The sequence below is a fragment of the Coregonus clupeaformis genome, chromosome 11, assembly GCF_020615455.1.
Source record: "Coregonus clupeaformis isolate EN_2021a chromosome 11, ASM2061545v1, whole genome shotgun sequence".
NCBI lineage: Eukaryota > Metazoa > Chordata > Actinopteri > Salmoniformes > Salmonidae > Coregonus > Coregonus clupeaformis.
Genome location: NC_059202.1, coordinates 6,189,128 through 6,209,331, shown reverse-complemented (window position 1 = coordinate 6,209,331; position 20,204 = coordinate 6,189,128). Strand labels below are relative to the sequence as shown.

The window sequence follows — 20,204 nt, the reverse complement described above, 5'->3', positions numbered from 1 at the left end:
TTCACGCAGTCTCCTCTGAACAGTTGATGTTGAGATGTGTCTGTTACTTGAACTCTGTGAAGCATTTATTTGGGCTTCAAATTCTGAGGCTGGTAACTCTAATGAGCTTATCCACTGCAGCAGAGGTAACGCTGGGTCTTCCTTTCCTGTGGCGGTCCTCATGAGAGCCAGTTTCATCATAGCGCTTGCTGGTTTTTGCGACTGCACTTGAAGAAACGTTCAAAGTTCAAAATGTTCCAGATTGACTGACCTTCATGTCTTAAAGTAATGATGGACTGTCGTTTTTCTTTGCTTATTTGAGCTGTTCTTGCCATAATATGGACTTGGTATTTTACCAAATAGGGCTATCTTCTGTATACCAACCCTACCTTGTCACAACACAACTGATTGGCTTTAAGAAGGAAAGAAATTCCACAAATGAACTTTTAACAAGACACACCTGTTAATTGAAATGCATTCCAGGTGACTACCTCATGAAGCTGGTTGAGAGAATGCAAAGAGTGTGCAAAGCTGTCATCAAGGCAAAGGGTGGCTACTTTGAAGAATCTCAAATATAAAATATATTAAAACACTTTTTTGAATACTACATAATTCCATATGTGTAATTTCATAGTTTTGATGTCTTCACTATTATTCTACAATGTAGAAAATAGTAAAAATAAAGAAAAACCCTGGAATGAGTAGGCGTGCCCAAACTTTTGATTGGTACTGTAAGTGTTGATATTAGTTGGCAGGGGCCTTTACTTCAAAATTATTGTGTTTTGATGCATTTCAGTTAGATGTTTTCTAAGACCCTCTTTCCATCTATTTGACCAGAAATCAAAGACTTTCCTTATTCCTAATATTTAGGATATAAAATAGTTGAAATATGTATATTCATTTGACACCAGATTTGACATGCTCCTATGAACTTCACATGTTGGTGCTCATGGGTCCTTCTACATGGAAATGACCAGCAGACTCAGTCAATAAGAACCAGACACACTGCTGAGAACAAGGCTAGTAGGCTACACTCTGGCATGGCAGAAGGGGCTATGTCTGGTCTGATGTGTTGTGCAGTAAAGGAGCTGTGATGTTACAGTAGACTGTGAAGTCAGTCAGATGAGAGAGCACATAGCTCTAATGGGCACAGGCCCTGAGACATCTGACATGGGGGATATAAATAAATGTGACACAGTGATGCCAGGGTAAACACTTGCATTAACACCAACACTACTGACATGAACTATATGGTCACTCAGTTTAAGAGCTTTATAGTAACAGAGTTAGAGAGACACAAACACACCACCCATCCCCCCCCCACAGACACTTACCGGTACGTTCTGCTCCTCAATGTCCTCCTCCTTCCTTTGTTCATGTTGGGGGTCTTCTCCTGTAGGTCCACTGTCCTCCCCAGTATGGGTCTTTGTGTGTGGAGGAGGGGAGTGATGTCCACTCTGCTCTGTGCTCCCTTCTCCCATGTCCCCATTCACCAGGGCAGTGTCTTTTCTCAGGGGGGACTGACTCTCCCTGTCCCTGGCTCTGTCCATTTGGGCTAGCACCCCGTTAGCCGCCTGTTCGTGGGCATCCCGTGGCGTTCCCGGGACGGAGCCTGAATCCACCGAGTTATTGTCCTGCTGCTTGGATTCTGACTGGCTCTGGTAGCCCCGGTGAGCCGGACTGCAGAGGGGTGACTTGCTGAGCTGGTTGAGTGGTGAGCCCTCCTTCGTGGTTTCTGACTGGCTGTGAGAGCAGAGGAAGGGAACAGAATGAAGTCAGAGACCACCACTGATAAACACTTCCAGCCAAAGAAGACAGGAGAAGAGAAGACAGGAGGTGAGAATAAAAGAGAGCGCACATTCAGTGGCTGTTAAGCCTGCGGTATACTGACTAGTGAGTGCTGTGAGAGCGAGAGAGACAGAGGCTGCAAGGCAGCACCGGAGTATGTGCACGGGTTAAAAATAAAACAGTTGAGATGCAAAAACTTCCTCTTGTCTTCTGGGGCTGCTGTGAGTTGTGCAGAGGAAGTGTGAGTGCATAGGGCAGAGGAGGAGGGGAGGAAAAGAGGGGGGAGGAGGATAGTGGAGGGGAGCAGGAAGAGAGGAAGACTGGAGAGGTAGAGCCCCACTCCCCAGAGATCGCCTACTGCCCTACTTCTGAATGCACACGCACACACATACACATTAATGGTACACAGGTGAGCCCGCACCCGGCCCTAATATAGAAAATGTGCTGTAGGCTACAGTCAGAGATGGTAAAACAATTTTTTGACAGGGGGTGCAGGATAATTTTTTGCCTGTTTTAGATATGTTTCTGCTTATAATTTCCGACATTTTGGTATTCAACTTGTCTATAATTAGATACATGCAGCTTCTCTTCTGTCATTATATGTTGCCCCAGAAGACTAAATAAACCCTTGCTCAACAGAATAATGTCAGAAATGATAGAATGAATGCTTCAACCTAGTTGACATAGGTCAAGTTCTCTCTGTCATCTCTGCTTCTTTCACGGAGCAAAGATGTTTAGGGACAGGGGATAAAATGCAATTACAAAAAAAAACTGGAAAGATTTTCTGTGCAACATTTTTAAGTGACATCAGTTTGAGGAAATAGAAAGCTGTGAAAACAACCCAACATATTTCTGAAAATATTTCAGTTCAGCTTGGATGCATGTTTTGTGTGGTTGAAATACTACCAGCTGTTATGATGCTGATAAAGACAGCACCTCTACAGATGGTATCTAACTACGCATTTGCATTCTCTCAAGATGCTGAAAGAAAGAAATCATATTTTCCACTCCTGTTCCAGAGTTAAAATGTTGCCTACATTTGGTGTATCATTATACTACAAGACATGTTTTATTCTGCAGGAGTTATGGATGGAATGTTATTAATACTTTTCATAATTTCATAATTAATAATCATACTTTTATTTTAAAACGCCGAAAATCCGGTGTTTCTATGTCAAATGTTTTTTTTACAATATTATTTTATTATTCTGTGATGCATATTAAAGTGTAATATTGGGATGCAAACTCAAAATGTAATACATTTATACTTTTGTTTGAAAGTAGATTTGTTGAAGACTACCAAGAAACACTCAGTGTGATCCTAATTTAGCCCACCTAGTCAGTGTCCAGATTTCAGTTTCCTTTTTAAGTCCCTGTCTTGTGACTGTCGAATTTGTATCGCCTCACAATTATCATCATCATCCTCTTTTACCACTTCACCAAATCTTTCCAAAACATTACTTTTCTTCTCTTTATTATTACATTTTATGCCCGTTCCCAAAAGCATTTGGCGCATGGACAGTTATGCCCTAAAGCGTACACTCTAATGCCAGATAGCCTAAAATAATGAAAGAAAAACCTCAATGTAGCCTATAAATATAAATTGCACAATAATTATACATTTATGGATTTTTTAAAGGTATTGTTCTCTTTATGAGTCAACCCGCACATCACTAGTACACACATGTACACATGTACACACAGCCCTCTATCCAGCAGTACTGTATCCTGCAGCTCGTCCAGCTGTTTCCCTGTCTGTGACCCACCTGCCCTCAGACAGCACTTCCCTTCCAGTCCCCTCAGTCTTCACTGTCCAGCAGGGACATGGACTACTGATCAAACGGTACAGGTCCAAAACTACTTTAAAACACTCTCAATGCCCATTTGGAACCGTACCCCTGTTCTTTCCTGTGGTAGATCAGTGAGACTAAACCACGTTTCAATGGGTGCACTAGTGTAGCTAAACCACCTGATTCCACTGCTGGAAGACAGGAACAACAAACAGCTACTACAGGAACTAAGAGTCATAAGCCTACTGCACAGGTCTGAGACCTGTATACACACACACACACTGAGGGTACAATGTCAGTAGAAACAGGAAGAGTGTATGAATAGAGGAACAACAGAGGCTGACGTACACTGCACAGATGAGTCATTACTGGGCTGAAGAATGGAAGGCGTTCTAATCTCTATGCGTTGATACAATGTCACACCATCGCTGTGTCTATATTAGTGATGACATATTGCGGTTGAATAAAGAGAAAACAATACCTTTAAGAATCCATAAATGTAGAATTCTTATACAATTTATATCTATAGGCTACATTGAAGTTTTTCGTTCATCATTTTAGTCTATCTGGCATTAGTGCATAAGCCTAAACTTTAGGGCCTAACTGTACGTACGCCAAATAGACCACACGCAAATCGCCATATGCTTTTGGGAATGGGCATAAAAAATTAACATTAATCCACGGAGGCAAAAATGACAATGTCAGAGCTTAATTCAATAAGGGAAAAGCTGTGAAATGGACACTTGAACATAAAGAGAAGGGAGGGCTAAAATGCTTATATTAAATTAGCAACAAGTGTTTATTGAAATCACAACTAATGCCATTCTGAGACTGGCTGTGTTGCTATATAGCAAATGCTCAGCCTTGGCCTTGTGGGAAGTTATTCATTTCTGACAATAGACTGATTCACATAGCCAAACCTTTTGATTGAGGATACAATCTAACATCATAAAGTTTGTGTAATAAACCTCTTTCATCCTACAGTAGTGAGCTCTCTCCCACAACTGAGGGAGTAGATTTTCCGCTTTGTACAGATCTATTTTCATCCTCCACTAACGCTTTGGCTTGTGATACACAAGCTGATCTCTAATGCTCTCGCTGTCTAAAGTGTTCCTCTGAAGAAATATCAATGAACCAGGCTGAAAGTGACTTCTGATTTTTAGTTAATCTTCTAAATGGTAGGAGATATTAGGAAATAAACTTTTGTATGCAAGGTTTATTAACGTCACACTTGATTACTACACTCATGTCTGCCTGAATGAGGTATTTATTTTAGTATATGGAAGTATCTACAGTACCAGTCAAAAGTTTGGACACACCTACTCATTCCAGGGTTTTTCTTTATTTTTACTATTTTCTACATTGTAGAATAATAGTGAAGACATCAAAACTATGAAATAACACATATGGAATCATGTAGTAACAAAAAGTGTTAAACAAATCAAAATATATTTTATATTTGAGATTCTTCAAATAGCTACCCTTTGCCTTGATGACAGCTTTGCACACTCTTGGCATTCTCTCAACCAGCTTCATGAGGTAGTCACCTGGAATGCTTTTCAAATAACAGGTGTGCCTTCTTAAAAGTTAATTTGTGGAATTTCTTTCCTTCTTAATGCGTTTGAGCCAATCAGTTGTGTTGTGACAAGGTAGGGGGGTATACAGAAGATAGCCCTATTTGGTAAAATACCAAGTCCATATTATGGCAAGAACAGCCCAAATAAGCAAAGGGAAACCATAGTCCATCATTACTTTAAGACATGAAGGCCAGTCAATACGGAAAATGTCAAGAACTTTGAAAGTTTCTTAAAGTGCAGTCGCAAAAACCATCAAGCGCTATGATGAAACTGGCTCTCATGTGGACCGCGACAGGAATGGAACACCCAGAGTTAACTCTGCTGCAGAGGATAAGTTCATTAGAGTTACCAGCCTCAGAAATTGCAGCCCAAATAAATGCTTCACAGAGTTCAAGTAACAGACACATCTCAACATCAACTGTTCAGAGGGGACTGTGTGAATCAGGTCTTCATGGTCGAATTGCTGCAAAGAAACCACTACTAAAGGACACTAATAATAAGAAGAGACCTGCTTGGGCCAAGAAACACGAGCAATGGACATTAGACCGGTGGAAATGTGTCCTTTGGTCTGGAGTCCAAATTGGAGATTTTTGGTTCCAACAGCCGTGTCTTTGTGAGACGCGGTGTGGGTGAACGGATGATCTCTGCATGTGTAGTTTCCACCGTAAAGCATGGAGGAGGAGGTGTTATGGTGTGGGGGTGCTTTGCTGGTGTACTGTCTGTGATTTATTTAGAATTCAAGGCACACTTAACCAGCATGGCTACCACAGCATTCTGCAGCTATACGCCATTCCATCTGGTTTGGGCTTAGTGGGACTATCATTTGTTTTTCAACAGGACAATGACCCAACACACACCTAGGCTGTGTTAGGGTAATTTTACTAAGAAGTAGAGTGATGGAGTGCTGCATCAGATGACCTGGCCTCCACAATCCCCCGACCTCAACCCAAATGAGATGGTTTGGGATGAGTCGGACCGCAGCATGAATGAAAAGCAGCCAACAAGTGCTCAGCATACGTGGGAACTCCTTCAAGACTGTTGGAAAAGCATTCCAGGTGAAGCTGGTTGAGAGAATGCCAATATTGTGCAACGCTGTCATGAAGGCAAAGCTCTCTCTCTCTCTCTCTCTCTCTCTCTCTCTCTCATATATATTCACAAAAGCAAGAACACACAAGGGCATAAATACACATATTTGAGTTAGCACTGTATCTCAGATAGGGTCTAATTTATACTTTTTCTCCCCTACCCACTCTGAGTCTGTACTCTACTTTTTCTACCTGTTCTCCTCGAAGTGGTTGATGAGGTCCAAGACTTTGGAGGGTTTCTCCCGGCTCTTCACCATCATCGCCCCTCTACCCTCCTCCATGGTGGCTCTGAGGAGTGCTCTCTCCACACACCCCAGCGGGGGGGCAGCGGACTTCGTCACCGGGCTCTGGAGGTGGGCTGGCTTCGGAGGCACTGAGGGGATGATGGGAAAAGGTCAGTTGTCAGTACTAGAGAGGTCAGAGGTCATGTTGGCATGGCCACTCTAGGAGCCTTTCTGTGACCATACATGACCCTCCACCAGCATTTTACGTTATGTTGACTGTGTTTTGTGGAGTTGGGTGTTGCCATGTATTATTCGAACACAAGGTGGCAGCACAGGTTACTAAAAGCTAGCCTCATTCCCAGAGTGTCTGCGACCCATGCCTATAAGCCTGCAAAACACGGCTACTTTAGGCATAACATTCATCACCCAGAATGACATTGAAATATAGCCATAGTGTGGACTAGCAGTATCCTCTTATGGCATGAACTATTCTATAACCCATAGAGGGGATGGTCAATGGACTGCTGTAATGTAGAGGGTTAGGGCCTTCCTTTTTATCTCTGGAGAATGATTCACTGTGTTCAAATAAAAGAGGAATGCAACACCACTAAAGGCAAGGTTCCACCACTGTGTCACACACTGTGTCTGGTTACATAACTCGCTCTTCCTTGTGGCATGAACAGTTTTGTCATACATGTTCTGAGCAGTGGTGGAAAAAGTAACAAATTGTCATACATACAAAGATACCTTAATAGAAAATGACTCAAGTAAAAGTGAAAGCCACCCAGTAAAATACTACTTGAGTAAAAGTCTGAAAGTATTTGGTTTTAAATATACTTAGGTATCAAAAGTAAAAGTAAAATTATGAATAATTTCAAATTCCTTATATTAAGCAAACCAGTAGGCACAATTATTTTAATTTATTTTTTAATTTACGGATACCCAGGGGCACACTCCAACACTCAGACATCATTTACAAACGAAGCACAAAAAGTACCCAATTGTCATACTTGAGTAAAAGTAAAGATACCTTAAAAGAAAATGACTCAAGTAAAAGTGAAAGTCACCCAGTAAAATACTACTTGAGTAAAAGTCTAAAAGTATTTGGTTTTAAATGTACTTAAGTATCAAAAGTAAATGTAATCGCTAAAATATATTTAAGTATCAAAAGTAAAAGTATAAATAATTTCAAATTCCTTACATTAAGCAAACCAGATGGCACGATTGTCTTGTTTTTGATTTACGGATAGCCAGGAGCACACTTCAACACTCAGACATAATTTACAAATGAAGCATTTGTGTTTAGTGAGTCCGCCAGATCAGAGGCAGTAGAGATGACCAGGGATGTTCTCTTGATAAGTGTGTGAATTGCACCATTTTCTGTTCTGCTAAGCATTCAAAATGTAACAAGTACTTTTGGGTGTCAGGGAAAATGTATGGAGTAAAAAGTACATTATTGTCTTTAGGAATGTAGTGAAGTAAAAGGAAAAGTTGTCAAAAATATAAATAGTAAACTAAAGTACAGATACCCAAAAACCACTTAAGTAGTACTTTAAAGTATTTTTATTTAAGTACTTTACACCACTGGTTCTGTGTCACGCATGAGTCATTATCTAGACGTAAACGAGTGTCTGTATGTCTGAGTAGCGCTGCTGTCAGTGCTCTGTTGTCTTGTGTGGCTCAGTTGGTAAGAGTGTGGTAAGAGTGTGGTAAGAGTGTGGTAAGAGTGTGGCACTAACAACACCTGGGTCATGGATTCGATTCCTGCTGGGGTCACATATTCTAAAGTCTATGCACTCACTGTACTGTGAGTCGCTTTGATAAAAAAGGTCTGCTAAATAGCATATATTAAACAGTATTACTATCTGTACCTTGTGGTTTGGGCTGCAGTGAGGGCCTGCTGTCCGAACCTCTTCCATTGACACCCCCTCTGCTCTTCTCACTGGGACTCTTCCTACACAGACCTGTCCGACTGACTCTTGCACTGCGGGGGCTGCTGCTTAGAGCTGAAAGAGAAAGAGCGTAAAGAGGAACAGTGAGATTCTCAACAACACTCAGTTGGCTGCAGGGTGGTAGAGCTGGGATCATATGATGTTTACCATGCCTCTGTTGTACTTATTTTGAAAGAGGACCTCCTCACTTCCATACCATATATCCTGTTTTCGTGATTCACATCCATGTTGCTCCACAGACAGAACATCTACCACTCACAGAATATCACCCACTGCCCCTTGCTTGCAGTGATTGTAATCCACTACACTATCTCTTCCTCCATCTTTTACTATTCATTTGGCCTTTTGGCCCATGGCCAGGGGTGATAGTAAGCCGGTCCAATACACCGTCCCGGTAAAATAAATAGTGGGGGTATGCCGTACCAGTAAACCATCAGCCTATCACAATAATTAAAACTAAATGTCAAGAAAACTGTAGGCTATTACACCATTATTTATCATTACCGCATGTCAGAGGCATGGAAAATTAGCGAATGAACTTGAAAACAATGCAATGTGGTTCAACGAGAACACTGACATTTTGCCATGGCAGAGATGGGTGGCTGACACCGAGACGCGCGTGGACAACAGTAGACGCATACGTTTTGGCCTAATTACACTTTTTTTGTTTTGTTTAACAGATGTATCTTTCCATTCACCACTGTTTGGAGGCTGGGAATATGTTGCGAGTGGATGAACGTGCGCAGATAGCCTAGTAAAGTAGCCCTTTGAAGTGATTATTTGACAATCAGATGACAACATAATGACTGGTTGTGTTTATGCTACAATAAAAGGTAATACATTTTAAAAGTTACATTACAAATAGTTACGACTAGGCCTACAGAGATCCTATTTAATTAATAGGGATTCTATGTAATTCTATGATTAGGCCCATAAAAAATGTTGGTGCACGCGTAAGCACATGAGGTCCTATACCGGGAATAAATTAAATCTACTTTCACCCCTGCCCATGGCTGAACATTGGAGTCTCCATGTAGTTCATTATCAGGCTAATGATCCAGTTGATTATCAACAGCACTGAGCCTGGTCTAACCAGCTGGTGACAGATGGTCCATCTTCACTCCAGTGTGTCACGGTTAACTAAGCCAGAACCCAGAAGCAGACCAGGACACGGTACGTGAGACAAAGGTGAGTGTTTATTAATAGAGTCCGAGTGAAGCTGAATAATCCAGGGAACAGAGCGGGTGGCGTGGATGGGTTGTTGAGGGTGCAGTGGTTGGTCCGGTACTGGCTCGGCAGCCGCCGACCATCAGGCAGAGGTTGGGTGAAGGTTCCGGGTGAGAGACTGCAGACAGAACAAAACGGAGGTCAGTACACAGCAAGTCAAAAAGGTGCAAAACAACAAAACTAACACTACTGGCTCAGAGACTGATACGCTGACAACATACTGTTCATGGCTAACGATCCGGCAGGAACTGGAAGTTGGGCCAGAGCCTAAGAAGGGTGATGATCAGGACCAGGTGTGCAGATTGCTGATGGGATGCAGGTGCGGAAAACCAGAGCGCTCCCCGGAGCGTTCCCGAACCCTCGGGAAACTGGAGAATACGAGCAGGAACACTAGTCACCAGACAGGACCCGACTCAGACAGCCGGGATCGTCACAGTACCCCCCTCCGACTGAACGCCACCGGGCGGACTTCCCGGAGCGCCAGGATGGAGGCGGTAGAAGTCACTGATGAGGTCTGCGTCTAGGACCTGTCGCCGCGGAATCCAACTCCTCTCTTCAGGACCATACCCCTCCCAGTCCACGAGATACTGGAAACCCCGGCCCCGCCGTCTGGAATCCATGATGCGACGCACCGTGTAGGCAGGACCACCTCCGATCATCCGAGGAGGAGGAGGAGGAGGCGGAGGAGGCAACAGAGGACTGAGGAAGACAGGCTTGAGGCAGGAGACATGAAAGGTGGGATGAACTCTGAGCGTCCTCGGTAGTTTGAGTCGAACTGCCACTGGATTGATCACCTTCTCCACCACAAACGGACCAATGAACTTCGGTAACAACTTCCTAGACTCAGTCCGTAACGGAAGATCCCGTGTGGCCAACCAAACCCTATCTCCGATGGTATAGGTGGGAGCGGGAATCCGGCGACGATTCGCCTGGAGCTGATACCGGTCCGAAACTCTAAGGAGTGCCTTTCTGGCCCGATGCCAGGTCCGGTGGCAACGCCGAATATGGGCCTGAACAGAAGGCACTGAGAGCTCCTTCTCCTGAGAAGGAAACAGGGGAGGTTGGTAGCCATACAGGCACTGGAAGGGAGACATCCCAGTGGCAGATGTAGGAAGAGTATTGTGGGCATACTCAACCCAAGGCAACTGAGAGACCCAGGAGGTGGGGTTGGAAGAGACCAGACAGCGTAGCGTTGATTCCATCTTCTGGTTGGCTCTCTCCGCCTGACCATTGGATTGGGGGTGAAAACCAGATGTGAGACTGACCGTAGCTCCAATGGCCAAACAGAAGGACTTCCAGACAGCAGAGGTAAACTGAGGGCCACGGTCGGAAACGATATCACTGGGCAAACCGTGGACCCTGAAAACCTCCCTAACCAGGATCTCGGACGTCTCCGAGGCAGAGGGAAGCTTGGCAATTGGCACAAAGTGGGCGAACTTGCTGAATCTGTCCACGATAGTCAGAACGACCGTGTTCCCCTCAGAAGCGGGCAACCCCGTGACGAAGTCCAGGGCCAGATGCGACCATGGTCGCCGGGGAATAGGAAGGGGGTGAAGTAGTCCAGAGCTGGGCCGATTGGTACTCTTATTCTGCGCACACACTGGACAGGCAGCAACAAAACCCCGAGTATCCTCGGCCATGGCAGGCCACCAAAAACGTCTGCGAAGAAACGCCATAGTCCGAGCCACGCCAGGGTGACAAGCCATCTTGCTGGCGTGGGACCATTTGAGGACAGCAGGACGAACCGACTCAGGCACAAACAACCGACCGGGTGGACCGTTACCGGGACCGGGCTGAGTCCGAAGGGCCGCCAGCACCTCCTCCTCAATCTTCCACATAACTGCTCCCACGACGCAGTTCCGGGGGAGGATTGTCTCGGTCTTGGACCCACTCTCCTCCGTCTTGGAGAACATCCGGGACAAGGTGTCCGCCTTGCCGTTCTTAGATCCAGGTCGGAACGTCAGGGCAAACTTGAATCGTCCGAAAAACAACGCCCACCTGGCCTGACGGGAGTTGAGACGTTTAGCCGATTGCACGTAAGCAAGATTCTTGTGGTCCGTCCAGACAATAAACGGTTGCTCCGCCCCCTCCAACCAGTGGCGCCACTCCTCCAAGGCAAGTTTCACCGCGAGAAGCTCCCGGTTACCCACATCGTAATTCCTCTCCGCAGGCGAAAGGCGACGAGAGTAGTAGGCGCAGGGATGGAGTTTACTGTCCGTGGAGCATCGCTGCGACAGGATGGCGCCAACTCCCACATCAGACGCGTCCACTTCAACGACGAACTGACGGGCCGTGTCCGGTTGAGAGAGAATCGGTGCGTTGGTGAATCGCCTCTTCAAATCCAGAAACGCTCGATCCGCCTCCGGATTCCACTTGAAGGTCCTGATGCTGGAAGTCAAGGCAGTTAACGGAGCGGCCACACGGCTGTAATCCCGGATGAATCTGCGGTAGAAATTCGCAAACCCCAAAAATCTCTGGAGCTGCAATCTCGTACCGGGCTGGGCCCATTCCAGAACCGCTCTAACCTTCTCCTGGTCCATCCTAATCTCTCCCCTGGAGATGATGTACCCGAGAAAGGATGTCGTGTGGGCGTGAAACTCGCACTTCTCGGCCTTCACAAACAGGCGATTCTCCAACAATCGCTGCAGAACCTGCCGGACATGCTGGACGTGGTCGGAAGGTTCCTTCGAGAAGATCAGAATGTCATCCAGGTAAACAAACACAAAGAGACCGATCATATCTCTCAGGACGTCGTTCACCATACTCTGGAATACCGCTGGAGCATTGGTCAGTCCAAACGGCATCACCTGATACTCAAGTGACCCATCGGTGTATTGAAACCCGTCAACCACTCGTCCCCCTCTCTGATCCGGACCAGGTGATACGCATTGCGTAGGTCTAGCTTGGTGAACACCGTAGCACCCTGTAAGGAGTCGAAGGCAGAACTCATCAAGGGCAGGGGATACTTGTTCTTGACCGTGATGTCATTCAACCCCCGATAATCAATACACGGTCGAAGAGAGCCATCCTTCTTACCCACAAAGAAGAATCCTGCCCCCAGGGGTGATGACGAGGGACGAACGAGACCAGCAGCTAGGGACTCCTTGATGTAGGTCTCCAACGCCTCACGTTCAGGTCGGGAGATACTGTATAACCTTCCCTTGGGGTAGACAGCTCCAGGGACCAGGTTGATGGCACAATCATATGGTCGGTGGGGAGGGAGTGACAGAGCCTTCTGCTTACTGAAAACTTCCCCCAAATCGTGATATGTCTCGGGAACCAGGGACAAATCTGGGGGTTTAGCCTCAATCACCTGACTGGGAACCGAATGGGGGCAGGCAGTCTTGAGACAGTTAGCATGACAATCAAGGCTCCAACTCGTTACCTTGCCCGTCACCCAATCGAACGTGGGATTGTGTTCCTTCAGCCAGGGGTATCCAAGGACCAGAGGAACATGGGAAGACGGCAGAATGAAGAATGAAATCATCTCAGAATGATTCCCCGACAACCGCATCTTAACCGGTTCAGTCCTCATCGTGATACGTGCCAGACTACTGCCGTTCAGAGTGGTAGCTTCAATGGCTTCCGGCAATTGCTCCTTGGAAAGCCCCAGCTGTTCCACCAACTCGGCATCTAGAAAGCTTCCATCGGCACCTGAATCGATAAAAGCGTTAATCGCTAAGCTCTGATTCCTGTTCATAAGGGTAGCCGGAAACGGGGTCTGACAGAGGTATTGAGAGGTCGAAACTGGCTCGCTAAAAGTCCTCCCAACTTTAGCGAGCCGCGCAGTTTGACGACCCGACTGGATCCTGAGAAGCTGATCGGTTGGACGGAACCCATTGCTTCTCCCTCCTTCGCTCTCGGACTCGATTATCCACCCGAATAGACAAAGCTACCAAGCTGTCCAGGTCACTAGGCTCCGGATAGGAGATCAACTCATCCTTGAGCTGCTCCGACAGACCCTGGTAAAAGGCCGCTTGCAGAGACTCCTCGTTCCACCCACTCTCCACAGCCAACGTCTTGAACTCGATCACGAAGTCGGCCACGCTGCGAGTTCCTTGGCGAAGCGAAAACAGGCGCCTAGCTGCGTCCCTCCCTCGGACGGAATGGTCGAAGAGCTTCCTCATCTCGGCCGTGAACCCCTGGTATGAAGCCATGCAGGGATCCTGTCGTTCCCAAACGGCTGAAGCCCACTCCAGCGCTCGACCACGCAGCAACTCAATCACAAAGGCTATCCTAGCCTTGTCTGTGGCATAAGAGTAGGGCTGTAGATCGAACACTAGTCCACACTGCATAAGGAAGGAACGGCATCTTCCCAGCTCTCCCTCATACTTATCCGGCGTCGGAACCTTGGGCTCACGGATGGACACAGCTTCAGAAGCGGCAGGCGAGATGGGTGAAACCGGTAGTGGATCCTCCACCGGACACTTGCGTTGGTTCTGGGCCTCCGTCAGACCGGTAGAAAGGTTCCGAACTGACAACGCGATCTCCTGTAGTACCGTGCTATGATGGCCCAACATCTTCTCCTGCTGGGTAATAGCATGGCGAACAGAGTCCAGGTCCGCTGGGTTCATTACTGGCCGGATCGTTCTGTCACGGTTAACTAAGCCAGAACCCAGAAGCAGACCAGGACACGGTACGTGAGACAAAGGTGAGTGTTTATTAATAGAGTCCGAGTGAAGCTGAATAATCCAGGGAACAGAGCGGGTGGCGTGGATGGGTTGTTGAGGGTGCAGTGGTTGGTCCGGTACTGGCTCGGCAGCCGCCGACCATCAGGCAGAGGTTGGGTGAAGGTTCCGGGTGAGAGACTGCAGACAGAACAAAACGGAGGTCAGTACACAGCAAGTCAAAAGGTGCAAAACAACAAAACTAACACTACTGGCTCAGAGACTGATACGCTGACAACATACTGTTCATGGCTAACGATCCGGCAGGAACTGGAAGTTGGGCCAGAGCCTAAGAAGGGTGATGATCAGGACCAGGTGTGCAGATTGCTGATGGGATGCAGGTGCGGAAAACCAGAGCGCTCCCCGGAGCGTTCCCGAACCCTCGGGAAACTGGAGAATACGAGCAGGAACACTAGTCACCAGACAGGACCCGACTCAGACAGCCGGGATCGTCACACAGTGTGTTTAACTATTATTATTGCTGCGTTATGAAAGGAACTAGACACGGACACTAATTATCTGTTTAGTGTGTTAACACACTATTGGTAGTTTGTTGTAACCAAGTATTGGTGCTAAACTGTGTGTTATTGGATGCTAGCATGCTAGTTAGCTATGGTGTCATAGTTAGGCATCGTGGGCTGCTGTGGGTAGTTATTGTAGGTTAGCATTGTTTTCGGCGGTGCCGGGTGTAGCACGAAGCTAGCTAGCTAGCCGTTTTTCGAACAGAGTCAACACAGTAGCCATTGTGTGCTGTACTGTGGCAGCTAAATACAATATATTTGTGCTAGCTAGCCAACGTTTAATTATTGCTGCGTTATGAAAGGAACTAGACACGGACACAAATTATCTGTTTAGTGTGTTAACACACTATTGGTGGTTTGTTGAGACCAAGTGTTGGTGCTAAACTGTGTGTTATTGGATGCTAGCATGCTAGTTAGCTATGGTGTCATAGTTAGCTAGCTGAATAAAGTGGGTTGAGTCTATTCCTTGAAACATTGAACCGCTGTGGTTCACAACAATTCTGATTTCTAAAGGTGGAAGTTGGGAGAGTTTTTGTTCGGGTGGTTCAGTGAAACAATTATAGTTTCTGAGGTGGAAGTTTTGGTGAGGGAGGCCCTGCTCTCTCCTCTCCCAGATGTTTAGTTCATTTCATTCCGATCTCCTCTGCATTATTGTAGCCATTTGCTACAGCCTGTCAACTATGCCTCTGCCTATCCCTGTTCTCTCCTCTCTGCACAGGCTACACAAACGCCTCACACCGCGTGGCTGCTGCCTCTCTAACCTGGTGGTCCCTGCACGCACCCCACACCTGGAGTCCCAGGTCTCAGGCAGCCTCTGGAACTGCCGTTCTGCTGCCAACAAAGCTGACTTCATCCCAGCCTATGCTAACCTCCAGTCCCTCGACTTCCTGGTGCTGACGGAAACATGGATTACCACTGAAAACACTGCTACTCCTACTGCTCTCTCCTCGTCTGACCATGTGTTCTCGCATACCCCGAGAGCATCTGGTCAGAGGGGTGGTGGCACAGGAATCCTCATCTCTCCCAAGTGGACATTCTCAATTTTTCCCCTAACCCATCTGTCTATCTCCTCATTTGAATTTCATGCTGTCACAGTCACTAGCCCATTTAAGCTTAATATCCTTGTCATCTATCGCCCTCCAGGTTCCCTTGGAGAGTTCATCAATGAGCTTGACGCCTTGATAAGTTCCTTTCCTGAGGATGGCTCACCCCTCACAGTTTTGGGGGATTTCAACCTCCCTACGTCCACATTTGACTCATTTCTCTCTGCCTCCTTCTTTCCACTCCTCTCCTCTTTTGACCTCACCCTCTCACCGTCCCCCCTACTCACAAGGCAGGCAATACGCTTGACCTCATCTTTACTAGATGCTGCTCTTCTACTAATCTCACTGCAACTCCCCTCCATGTCTCCGACCACTACTTTGTTTCCTTTTCTCTCTCGCTCTCCTCCAACACTACTCACTCTGCCCCTACACAGATGGTAATGCGCCGCCGCAACCTTCGCTCTCTCTCTCCCACTACTCTCTCCTCTTCCATCCTATCATCTCTTCCCTCTGCTCAATCCTTCTCCCTCCAATCTCCTGATTCTGCCTCCTCAACCCTCCTCTCCTCCCTTTCTGCATCCTTTGACTCTCTGTGTCCCCTATCCTCCCGGCCGGCTCGGTCCTCCCCTCCAGCTCCGTGGCTTGATGACTCATTGCGAGCTCACAGAACAGAGCTCCGGGCAGCGGAGCGGAAATGGAAGAAAACTAAACTCCCTGCCGACCTGGCATCTTTTCACTCCCTCCTCTCTACATTTTCTTCATCTGTTTCTGCTGCTAAGGCCACTTTCTACCACTCTAAATTCCAAGCATCTGCCTCTAACCCTAGGAAGCTCTTTGCCACATTTTCCTCCCTGCTGAATCTCCCCCCCCTCCTCTCTCTCTCTGTGGATGACTTCGTCAACCACTTTGAAAAGAAGGTTGACGACATCCGATCCTCGTTTGTTAAGTCTAATGACACTGCTGGTCCTACTCACACTGCCCTACCCTATGCTCTGACTTCTTTCTCCCCTCTCTCTCCAGATAAAATCCTGCGACTTGTGACTGCAGGCCGCCCAACAACCTGCCCGCTTGACCCCATCCCCTCCTCTCTTCTCCAGACCATCTCCGGTGACCTTCTCCCCTACCTCACCTCGCTGATCAACTCATCCTTGACCGCTGGCCATGTCCCTTCCGTCTTCAAGAGAGCGAGAGTTGCACCCCTTCTCAAAAACCAACACTCGATCCCACTGATGTCAACAACTACAGACCAGTATCCCTTCTTTCTTTTCTTTCCAAAACTATTGAGCGTGCCGTCTTTAGCCAACTCTCTTGCTATCTCTCTCAGAATGACCTTCTTGATCCAAACCAGTCAGGTTTCAGGACTGGTCATTCAACTGAGACTGCTCTTCTCTGCGTCACGGAGGCTCTCCGCACTGCTAAAGCTAACTCTCTCTCCTCTGCTCTTGTCCTTCTAGACCTGTCTGCTGCCTTTGATACTGTGAACCATCAGATCCTCCTCTCCACCCTCTCCGAGCTGGGCATCTCCGGCGCGGCTCACTCCTGGATTGCGTCCCTACCTGACCGGTCGCTCCTACCAAGTGGCGTGGCGAGAAGCTGTCTCCGCACCACGTGCTCTCACCACTGGTGTCCCCCAGGGCTCAGTTCTAGGCCCTCTCCTATTCTCCCTATACACCAAGTCACTTGGCTCTGTCATATCCTCACATGGCCTCTCCTATCATTGCTACGCTGACGATACACAACTAATCTTCTCCTTTCCCCCTTCTGATAACCAGGTGGCGAATCGCATCTCTGCATGTCTGGCAGACATATCAGTATGGATGACGGATCACCACCTCAAGCTGAACCCTGGCAAGACGGAGCTGCTCTTCCTCCCGGGGAAGGACTGCCCGTTCCATGATCTCGCCATCACGGTTGACAACTCCGTTGTGTCCTCCTCCCAGAGTGCGAAGAGCCTTGGCGTGACCCTGGACAACACCCTGTCGTTCTCCGCTAACATCAAGGCGGTGACCCGATCCTGCAGGTTCATGCTCTACAACATTCGGAGAGTACGACCCTGCCTTACACAGGAAGCGGCACAGGTCCTAATCCAGGCACTTGTCATCTCCCGTCTGGATTACTGCAACTCGCTGTTGGCTGGCCTCCCTGCCTGTGCCATTAAACCCCTACAACTCATCCAGAATGCCGCAGCCCGTCTGGTGTTCAACCTTCCCAAGTTCTCTCACGTCACCCCCCTCCTCCGCACACTCCACTGGCTTCCAGTTGAAGCTCGCATCCGTTACAAGACCATGGTGCTTGCCTATGGAGCAGTGAGGGGAACGGCACCTCCGTACCTTCGGGCTCTGATCAGTCCCTACACCCAAACGAGGGCATTGCGTTCATCCACCTCTGGCCTGCTGGCTCCCCTTCCTCTGCGGAAGCATAGTTCCCGCTCAGCCCAGTCAAAACTGTTCGCTGCTCTGGCACCCCAATGGTGGAACAAGCTCCCTCACGACGCCAGGACAGCGGAGTCACTCACCACCTTCCGGAGACATTTGAAACCCCACCTCTTTAAAGAATACCTGGGATAGGATAAAGTAATCCTTCCACCCCCCAAAAAAAAAAAAAAAAAAAGTGTAAAGTGGTTATCCCACTGGCTATAGGGGTGAATGCACCAATTTGTAAGTCGCTCTGGATAAGAGCGTCTGCTAAATGACGTAAATGTGCCCTTGAGCAAGGCACTTAACCCTAATTGCTCCTGTAAGTCGCTCTGGATAAGAGCGTCTGCTAAATGACTAAAATGTAAAATGTAAAAATGTTAACTAATAGGACCGTTTACACCAAGTCTATAGTCAGAAACACTCCACAGTCAAGTCTATACAATTGCACAGCCATGCCTATTAAGGTAACACCACCATACATGGCACTGTGTTGCTGAGGCCAAACAGGTGGTATTGTTACATTATAGAGACACAAAGAGCTTCATCATTCTGGGAAGTCTCCATTAAGCGCAGTCATGTAAAAACATGACTTAACTCCACTGAGGTATAATAAGAACTCACGTGTCAGTTGTGTGAACACTCACACAAACCTTCACTCAGCAGCTATACAGTATAATCAATGTGTAACATTGTCCATTGTCTCTGAGAGGCAGTCCATTCCTAGTGCTGCAGAGCCTACATTACTGCATTTGATGATGCAAGCTATTTTTTTTGCTCCATGGTCAGTAAGTCTACAGAGAAAATGACATTGAGTTCACTGAAAGAACATGGAAGTGAAATTCCATCCTAGTGCTATGAAACATTGAAATGTGACCTAAATGCTGTAATACACGCAATCTCCTCAATCTCTAAAATAAATCACTGTCCCTCCTCTAAAAGTATTATCATTTTTTATAGCATACCTTCAACTCACAATACTGCTATAAAAAGTCTGATTCACTCATCATAACAAAGAAGTCCCCTGTTTACCCTGTCTAGCATTTATCATACTAATCTTAAAACAGCAAAACGAAAGTACCACAAAACATCTACAGTCTATATACACTGAGTATACAAAACATTAAGGGCACCTGCTCTTTCCATGACAGACTGACCTGGTGAATCCAGGTGAAAGCTATGATCCCTTATTGATGTCACTTGTTAAATCCACTTCAACCTGGGAAGGAAACAGGTTAAAGAAGGATTTTTAAGCTTCGAGACAATTGAGACATGGATTGTCTATATGTGCCATTCAGAGGGTGAATTGGCAAGACAAAAGATTTAAGTGCCTTTGAACGGGGTATGGTAGTAGGTGCCAGGAGCACCGGTCTGAGTGTGTCAAGAACTGCAACGTTGCTGGGTTTTTCACTCTCATTACAACTGAGCAAGGGAACACATGGAAGTGAGGGCATAAATACACAGGTGACACTAATAAGATAATGATTAGTCCAGACTGTGAGTGAGGAGGTGCCTAAGGTTGTCGGAGGATGACACCTAGTGGGTCGCTCCGGAACTGCGACCCCCTCCTGTAAAAGGGGTGGGTGCAACTCAATATTAGGGAGGTGTTCCTAATGTTTGTTATACTCAATGTACATTGTACTGTATATCATTTTACTGCAGTGGGCTAAATCAGGGTCACACAGAGTGTTTCTTGGTAATCTTAAACAAATCTACTTTGAAACAAAACTATACACCCCACACATGGTTATGGGCTTAAAAAAAAGATGATACCTGTACCATGTCAGATATAGTTGAAATGTATTCAATTTTGAGTTTACATCCCAATATTGCTCTTTATGTACATCACAGAAGACTGAAATATAACAAAACCGATATAGAAACACCAGACTTCCGGTGTAAAAATAATAAATCATGTTGATTAATTATGAAAATAT

General features: G+C 46.6%; 1 protein-coding gene across 5 annotated transcripts in view; it reads right to left on the bottom strand.

Moving 5' to 3' along the window:
• Nucleotides 1-20,204, bottom strand: part of fgd4a (FYVE, RhoGEF and PH domain containing 4a) — a 94,611-nt gene that overhangs the window by 14,526 nt on the left and 59,881 nt on the right. For all 5 annotated transcript variants that reach the window (XM_041890581.2, XM_041890585.2, XM_041890586.1 and 2 more), the window contains 3 exons: nt 8,315-8,449; nt 6,412-6,592; nt 1,314-1,722 (listed from right to left, as the gene is read on the bottom strand). In XM_041890581.2, the coding sequence (XP_041746515.2) occupies nt 1,314-1,722; nt 6,412-6,592; nt 8,315-8,449 (725 nt within the window). The remainder of the gene's footprint in view (nt 1-1,313; nt 1,723-6,411; nt 6,593-8,314; nt 8,450-20,204) is intronic.